The following is a 9,514-nucleotide window of genomic DNA, read 5'->3' as shown; positions in this document are numbered from 1 at the left end:
ATATATATATATATATATATATATATATATATATATATATATATATACACACACACACATATATTGGATCATCCCATAAATAATATGGTTTTTAAAATTGCATGAACTAAAAGTTGAAGGGGGACAGGATAAACTATCTGCATCAACTTGCTATAAAAGCATTCTCAGTGCAAGTTTTGAAGAGTTTTTCAAAGCTATAATGGAAGTGACAAATGAACATATTCAGCATATTTTGCTTTATGAGTTCAATAAAAGCAACAACGCAATAGAAAATGCAAAGAATATTAATGCAATATATGGGGACCAGACAATAAGCGTAAGCCAGTGTCAACAGTGGTTCCAGAAATTCCAAGCCAGAAACTACAGCCTAGAAGACAAGCCTCATCCTAGAAGACCTGTAGAGCTCAACAAGGACATCCTGCAAACTCTGGTGGAACAAAATCTCATCGTAATTGTCGAGGAACTAGCAGAGAAGCTTGGATTTGATCATTCAACCATTCATCAACACCGGCATGCTATCAGAAAAGTCAGCAAATTGTGTCAATGGATCCTTCACAAACTATCTGAGTCTAATCGCGTGAAGGGACAGAATGTGTGCTTTTCTTTACTGTCATATCTCATGAATGAACCTTTTTTGAACCAAATAGTGAATGGTGATGAGAAGTGGGTTCTCTATAAAAATGTCAAGCACTGAAGACAGTGAGTAGGTAAAGGAAAAACACCAGCACCCCAAGCTAAAGAAGGTCTTCACCCACATATGGTCTTGTTATCTGTTTGGTGGGATATGAAAGATTTAGTCCACTTTGAACTTTTAAACCCAAACCAAATGATAACAAAGGAGATCTATTGAGAGCAGCTTCAGTAACTCAAGTCAACACTAGAAGAAAAATGACCATCTTTGGTTTCGAGACAAAAGGTGTTCTTCCGTCAGGATAATGTTTGGCCACATACAGCAAAGATCACATTTCAAAGGCTGGAGCAGTTTGGATGGGGAACGATGCCCCACACACTATATTAGCTGGACATTGCCCCATCTGATTATCATTTATTCCACAATCCTCAAAATCATTTGGATGGAAAAAATGTGAATTTTGTAGATGAAGTCAGAACAGTACTGGAGGAGTATTTTTCATCATGGACAAGTGAATTTTGGAAGAGGGGCCTTGCAAGTCTACCAGATAGATGGAAAAGCATTGTAGAAAATGAAGAAGAGTATATTTTAGATTAATTTTCATCTTAATTTTGAAAAATAAAAGAAGTATAAAAAAAACATTATTTATGGGATGGCCCAATATATTCAATTGACTTTAGCACAAATATATATAGTTTAGAGAAGACATTGTATATGGGCTTCTTTAGTGTGTGAATAGATGATAAAATAAATTGAAGTCAACAAGGAGTGCAGTTAGACATCTATTGTTGACTCCAACTTATTCAAATATATATATTAAAAGTTACTGATTTTGGCTGTATTCAGCAAACAGTTGCAACTAGGAGAAGGAGGTGTTCATTGTAGATCTAACTTAGGGTATTTAAAAGCCTGGCACAGACCCTGCTGCAAATTAAAGTGGGCCACAGCTAATGAGTATGTTAACTGGTAGTATGACAGCCTCAGAATATAACAATATTGATTCCAACATATTTTGGGGAAAGGAAAAGTATCAACATCGCCACTTCCCATTGTGTTCTCCTTGTAACCACATGGCTGTCTTCCATGATGTCTACCAAGTCAGAAATCGTGGCTTGTAAAGCACAACAGCCAAGAGGAAACCATGTGCATATGGCTTTAACGGTTATATTCTGTAACCAAGACCTTTCACAACATACTGCTATGTGGTACAGTGCTAATGCTAAGGAGAAGAAAAACAAAAACAACAAGAACAATAAACAATGGAGCAAAGAGTAAACGGGTCTCAAATAGATAAGACCTTACGTTTATGATAAGTTTTAGCAAAGTATTTGTCACTGATTGGTCCAAATCCAGCACTGTTAAACACCATCATTCGGAAGTCATAGTAGTTGTTGGGTAGTAAGCCAATTAATAGAGCCTCCTCAGCTTGTCCATAATGTATAGCTTCAATAGCTCTCAGCTCATTTAAATTTGATTTCCAGTACTTTATCTGTAATAAAAGAAAGAGAATGCTCATAATTTAAACAATCTTAATGATTAATTTAGAAGACATTCAGCTCTGAGTAAAAATGAAATAGTATTAGATTCCTCCATTAAACATTCATATTCCAAAGTTTTTGGAGTATGAGTATTTAAGGGAGGAATCTAGAAGGTTGGCTGTAGTTTATACAAGTTAAATGAAAATTTCTCAGCAATATACAGCCTATTGACTCAGTTTTAATAGCAACCTTCACAAATTGTTCTAACAGCATTACTGATAAAAATGGCATAAAAACTATCATTTCTTAAACAACATAACCACTTATTCTTAACATCTTAATATCATAACAAATTAAATAAAAAACAAACCAATTAATAGTCTTGCTAAAATTAATTTAAAAGCAACAAGCTTTAAATAATTAGTTAAATAAATTGTATAAAATAATTAATTCAAAAACACAAAAAGGCCCGTAGTACCTTATATCCCCGTAGTTTTCCTTTTAATGACTTCCTGTCTTCTTTTACAGGGTTCCAAGTTACCTTGATAGCTGTGGCATTGTAAGCATACCCCTTTACATTTGTCACGGTAATTGCTGGTACTAAATGAAAGTAGAAAAAACAATTGTAGAATTAACATCCACAAGTATTTGCTAACCAAGGTTATTTCACACTACTTAACTAAGTTATCAATAGATATATCAAGTCATCCATCTTTCTTTTGTCAATATATTTATGCAGACAGATATACATCAACACACAGAAATCATGAAAATACATGAACCAGGCAGCAACAATTAAATTTTTATTTTTATTGTCTGTCACAATTATTCTATTATACATTTAAAATCTTGAAATTGCTTTCCGCTTTCATAGTCCCTTCAATAAATATGCACACACACACACACACACTCGTTTCTTCTCCTTTCAACAACATCATATCCTCTGGAATAAACACATCCACTTTCTCTCTTTTTCCTCTACCTTAGTGGTTCTCAAGAAGATCTTATCAAAACTTATCTGTAATAAATTAGTTGTACTTGTAGAATGCACAAATTTTTTAACAATTTTTTTTTCTGCAATTCCTAATAATATTTAATTATAAAAATATATAATTTTTTAAACATACATGGCTAGAAGGGTCCATCCAAGTAATATAGGAATCAAAGGGGTCCATAGGTAAACATGGTTGAGAAACACTGCTCTACCTCTTCCTTTAATTATTTAACTGCATAACATAGCAACAATTCCTTTCACATAGCTCTCATTTTTTTGCCTCTCTCTTCAGTTAACCAGATGACAGCATCATACATTTGGTCTGATATTAACATACAGATGACAAAAGTGGCAATAATAGTCAGCAATTATAAAGGAATGGAGTTAGTTGATTACACTGACCCCAGTACCTGTAATTTATTTTACTGAACCCAAAGAGAGGAAAGTCTAAGTTGTCCTTAGCAGGATTTGAATTCCATACATGAAGAGCTGAAACAAGTGTCAAATGCTCTAATCCAAATAACAATAGTTTCTAACATAGGCACAAGGTCTGAAATTTTGATGGGGAGGGTGGGGTTAGTCAAATAAAGTACCAGTACTTGACTGGTACTTTATTCTATCAACTCTGAAAAGGTGAAAGGTGAACTCGACTGAGACAAGACTCAGTACATACAGAGCCAGAACAAATATTGGTTTCAAATTTTGGCATCCAGCCAGTAAGTTCGGGGGAAGAAGTAAGTTGATTACATCAACCCCAGTGTTTAAATAGTATTTATTTCATCAACCCCGAAAGGATGAAAAGCAAAGTCAACCTTGGCAGATTTGAACTCAGTACATAAAGACAAATGAAATGCTGCAAAGCATTTTATCTAGCATGCTAACAATTCTTCCAGCTAATTGCACTGACCAGAACAAATACTGCAAAGTATTTGTATAGTTATTCTTCTAAATGCCAACAGTAATTTCTTACATAGGTACAACACCCCAATTTTAGGGGAGGGGTATAGATAATTTAACTGTTTTATTGTAAAATTAAATTTCAATGGTTATTCCAGTAAAGAATTGGTATTTTCTGCAAGTCATGTTGTCTCAATAAACTTGACATATCCCAACAAAAAATAGTTTTAAACATGACATTCCTCAACAGAAGATAGATTGGTATATAAAACTGCTTTCTGCAGTAAAAAGGTTAAATGGTCTCCAGTACTGACTGGTATTCAAAGTTGAATCACATCAGAAACCTAATCCAAATGCATGTAACAGAGTGGCCCTAACTAAAGGCACCCAATCAGACAATGGATTGTTTCCCCCAATAAGGCAGTGGGGTTACAATAGAATACACTATGCTTGCACTTGGCTGACTGCAATTAGGATGTACTCAAAGTATCTTTAGGGAGTATAGATTGCTTTAATTGTTACATCATCCACTAATTGGGAACAATAATAGTCAGAATTTAATGTCTGATTTTGTGGAAGTAGTTCATAATACACAATGTCCTTCCAACCACACCGGATACAGACCAGCTTTTGGAGAGATTGAAATCTATTCATCTCATTTTCTCCAGAACTTTTTTGTTCTACATTGTTGTAATTAATCCATTTGTCATCACACATGATCATTCTTTTCAAAAATGGATAATTTTTGTTTCGTCTGAGCAGAGAATCGCAGATGAAAATGCACTCTACTAAGTTTTTTTCCTGTTAAGTTATGAGACATCCAAGCATCATAGTGATTCATGTAACCAAGTGTTTTTAAATGCTTTATAATGCTCACATGAGATAAGAGGAAAATCTGAGATGTCTTGCATTGTGTGACATGGATTATTTGGTATTAAAATTACAATTTGTTTATTATCAATGACTGTAATCCAGCCAGAATGTTCACGATCTTCCAGGTCAAAATTTTCAGTTCTAAACATAGCAAATCACTTACGAACAGTACTTTCAGCTATGATACTATCTCCATAAACAGCACATATCTACTTTGCTGTTTGTGCAGCATTTTTGTCTTTCTTGAAATAAAAGAGCATTAAATGATGAAAATGTATTTCATTTTCGTTTATTTTCAATTTTATTACAAGAACAGTAGAGGTAAGTAATCCACATAAAATTCAAACAGAAAACTACGTTGAAATCTCTTCTTTCAGAATATATATATATATATATGTTGTATGTTCCTGTCATGTGATAAAACAGATCATGTGATTAAACATCACAGACTTATTTACCAACCTAATATTATGATGACAAATTATGACATGAAAATATACTCACAATCTTCGGCTGAATATATAGTGACTATTGTTGAATTCGGCCCCATACCAATATTATTTCTTGCTTGAACCTGGACTTCATATTGTGTGTAATAGTTCTGTGACTCAATCTGAACAACCAGCTTTGTGGTAGATCCAGATACATTGGTCTGGAATAATATAGTTTCAAGATACAGCTTTTAGTTAGCTTATTGTTTAGTTTTTCATACATCTTATTTTGTTTTTTAATTTCATATTTCATTTAATTTCATATTTCTGCCTATTGAATTTCACTCAGGGTGTTGTGTCATACACTGCAACTCAACTCAGAACTATATGTTTATAAAGTGAGTTTAAACAACACAGATATACTTGCCTCAAACCAAAGAGTTTGATTAGTTACTAGAATTTGTAAATACAGTCATGCAAGTCTGTTGTTATCATCAGTGAGGACTGTTCACACACTACTGGCAGCAATGTTGTCTTGTGAAACAGTAGTTAGAATTGCTTGATCCATCAATTCATAAGAAGCAGAAAATTGTTGGAGTCTGTTCCACAATTGCATAGGATGGATATAATCTAGGATGTTAGCATATTGTATCCAGATGCAGTTTAAATGCTCATCCTTTATCTTTTACTTGTTTCAGTTATTTGACTACGGCCATGCTGGGGCACTGCCTTGAACGGTTTTAGTCGAACAAATTGCCCCCAGGACTTATTCTTTGTAAGCCTAGTACTTATTCTGAGTTTCTAAGTTACAGAGACTTAAACACATCAACCCAGTTATCAATTGGTATGTGTAGGGAACAAACAGACACACACACATTACATATTTATATACATACAATGGACTTCCTTCAGTTTCTGTCTACCAATCCACTCACAAGGCTTTAGTTGGCCCAAGGCTATTGTAGATGACCCTTGCCCAAGGTGCCATGCAGTGGGACTGAACCTGTAACCATGCGGTTGGGAAGCAAGCTTCTTACCACACAGCTACGCCTGTGCCTATAAAGACGGGGGGGGGGGGTGTCTTTTTCCTGCTGCATTTCAACGCTGGACGAAAGCAGCCCTCCTTAGACAACCTGGGACTGATGAGCTCCTGCCTCAGCACCATATTGATGTCAAGCTTAGCGCGGACACATGATCACCATAGAAGACTGACTACCAGGACTCCCATCCTCAAACCGGCCAACCAACCAAGCCTCCAAGTAGTTGGATTACAGGAGAAGGTCACAACTCCAAGCTTAAGAAAGAATTTATATATTTTTTTCCAGACAATATTAAATAATTGGAGTAGAACTGGTTAAACCGTTGAAATGTTAATTTAAAGCTAAAAACTCTTGACTCAGCAGCAAGCGTCTTATTGTGCTGTGTTTTATATCACCCTTGGTCCATCAGGTCAATGAATGACCTTGGGTAACTTCTTTACGATGCACTTTGAGGTTGTTAGGGAAATTTCATGGCCCTATACAAAGGTGACTTCCTCTTGCTCTCCTTCAGGGAATTTCAACAAATACATTCTCTTGTCTACTAAATACAAATTCTTTCTAGTCTTGGGACTCAGAATGTAAAGAGCTGGTACAAAGAACCAGAGCATTTTGCCCAACATGCTAACAATTCCACCAACCTACTACTTTGGATTAGTACTTTATTTATCAATCCAAGAAAAACAAAAGTCAAAGCTGACATCAGCAAAATTTGAGCTCAGAATAAGAAAGAACCCAAACATTGTTAGACATTTCGTCCAGTGGTCTAATGGTTCTGCTAATTGACCACTTCTTAGACCCTGTAGCAAGATTATAACAAAATCCAATTTCCTCACCACAATAAAACTGGTTACTATTGCTACTGCTGTGGTTGTTTAATCTCAGATCAACTTTGATCAAACTAACCAGTGGTCAAAGATGCTCTATGATCACCCCCACACACTTTTTTTGAGACATGTTCTTGTTTTAAGAGAGTAGCATATAACATGAGGAAGATTTAGTTGACTTTTCTAGAAGGTCAAGTCACTCCATTGAGGTTCCTTTTTTTGTTCTTGCATCTAATTAAGAGATCCACTTTTATGAAATAGGAAGAATGGCTGGGGAGAGAAATAGCAATACTAATTAATTAAACTACTTACAACTGACCAAATATGTTCTGGTTTAAATTCCTCTCGCTTCTTCCTCCAATAGACCCGATAGCCAAAGTTCTTACCATTATGGTCCTGGTGTAAAAGTGGCTGCAAAAGAAATTAATATATTATATCATCTTTGTTACAGATGAATATGACATCCTAACTGCTGCAATGAAAGGTTTGCCAACTGTTCATGGTTCCCAGAAACATGAGGCCTGATTTGCATGGTGGGGAGGGGAAAGGTGCAGAAAATACACATACATCAAATTTTCTAATGAAATATGCTTGTGCAACTGAAGGTTTCGAATTGTTAAAGTAGCAACAAGCAAAAATAGATGGTTAGAGACTACAAATAAGGAAAGAATCAAGTGAGCATATTCCTCTACCACATGCATATATGTATGTAAATATATACTCATATATTTTTGTTGTTGTCTGGTAGTCTATTGAGACTGAACCTACCTGCACAGGTGATTAGTTTATAAGTGATCATATGTTTGTGCTGTACATGAGCTCACTCCTTCCATCAAATTGCCTGTACAGGTGTGCAGTGTGCCACATGCCAAGTGTCAAAGTGATTGCTGAGCAACAGGAAATGAATTCTAATGCCTAAGAACATTACACACTTATGGATGAATTTGACTCTCTCGAATTCAGTTACTCTCCAATAGGTTTTACCTTCCGTAGTGTAATCCGGTAAACAATTGCATATTTAGTAGCCAATGGCTTGACCACAGCATAAATACATTTAATTACATGAATATGAGTAGTAGGGCTCTGATCTGATTCACATGCTAACTTGTGTGTAGTGTTCTTGAGCAAGACACTTTATTTCACATTGCTCCAGTTCACTCAGCTGTAGAAATGCGTTGCAACCTCACTGGCGCCAAGCTGTACCGGCCTTTGCCTTTCCCTTGGACTACATCAGTGGTGTGGAGAGAGGAGGCTGGTATGCATGGGTGACTGCTGGGATTCCATAAACAACCTTGCCTGGACTTGTGCCTCGGAGGGGAGCCTTCTAGGTGCAATCCCATGGTCATTCATGACTGAAGGAGGTCTTTACTCATTTATGTATATTATAAGGGGCACAACTGGCAAACTGTGCATAATTCCAGAGTGGCTAAGTTGGGTTATCACAGAGCGCATGAGTTAAAGAAATCAATGGGGTTAAGTGAAACAGTCAGTAGCTGTTACTCACCATGGCTCTGATGTATTGATTATTTATAAATAGTTAAGACTTAGACTGTGTGTGATCTTTAATTGCAGTGGGAACAAGTGGAAGAGGTAGATCCAGGAAGACATGGGGCAAATTGGTGAGAAAGGATCTTTTGACAAAGGGCCTCACAGAGGAAATGACAAGGGACTGAGACTTCAGGTGGTTTGCTGTGCTTGAGAAGACATGTCAAGTAAAATTATGACCATCTATACATATAGGCATGCCCTCTATGTCCCTCTCTTAGCTGAGAGGCCCTGGTCATGTGGGTTCATTGGTACAAGTGCCCTGTAAAAGAACCTGTGCCAGCGCCACATAAAAACACTTGTGCCAGTGCCATGTAAAAGTGCCTGCTTGTACCATGTAAGGGTACCCTTGCTGGTGTCATGTTAAAAGTACCCAGTACACTCTGTAAAGTGGTTGGTATTAGGAAGGGTATCCAGGCATAGAAACCATGTCAAAAGAGACAAATGGAGCCCTAGAAGCTCTCCAGCTGGCCACATCTTGTCAAACCACCCAACCCAAGCCAGCTTGGAGAATGGATGTTAAACAATGATGATGGTATATATATATATATATATATATATATATATACACACACACACATACATCTATCTATATATATAAAAATGAGAATGTGTGTGTCTGTCTGTCTGTCTGTCTGTGTGTGTGAATCCCTAAAACTCGAGAACTACGCAACCAATTACATTCAAATTTTACACATGCCTTACTTAGGGTTCCAGTTGTGTTTTAGTCAAAAAATTTTTTAACTTCTTGCAGAGTTCGAGCCCACGGCAACATAATATCTCCTCCACTATTTAAGTATT

The 9,514-nt window shown here is 36.2% G+C and overlaps 1 protein-coding gene across 1 annotated transcript in view; it reads right to left on the bottom strand.

Moving 5' to 3' along the window:
• The window catches only part of LOC106874959 (contactin), a 99,612-nt gene that overhangs the window by 13,291 nt on the left and 76,807 nt on the right, over positions 1-9,514 (bottom strand). Inside the window, exons 19-22 of the mRNA XM_052968054.1 lie at positions 7,481-7,588; positions 5,378-5,525; positions 2,588-2,709; positions 1,934-2,120 (exon numbers count right to left, since the gene is read on the bottom strand). Of these exons, the coding sequence (XP_052824014.1) occupies positions 1,934-2,120; positions 2,588-2,709; positions 5,378-5,525; positions 7,481-7,588 (565 nt within the window). The remainder of the gene's footprint in view (positions 1-1,933; positions 2,121-2,587; positions 2,710-5,377; positions 5,526-7,480; positions 7,589-9,514) is intronic.

This window comes from Octopus bimaculoides, chromosome 5, assembly GCF_001194135.2.
Source record: "Octopus bimaculoides isolate UCB-OBI-ISO-001 chromosome 5, ASM119413v2, whole genome shotgun sequence".
NCBI classification, from domain to species: Eukaryota; Metazoa; Mollusca; class Cephalopoda; order Octopoda; family Octopodidae; genus Octopus; species Octopus bimaculoides.
Note: the sequence above shows the minus strand (reverse complement) of the source record. Positions and strands in the feature narration are given on the sequence as shown.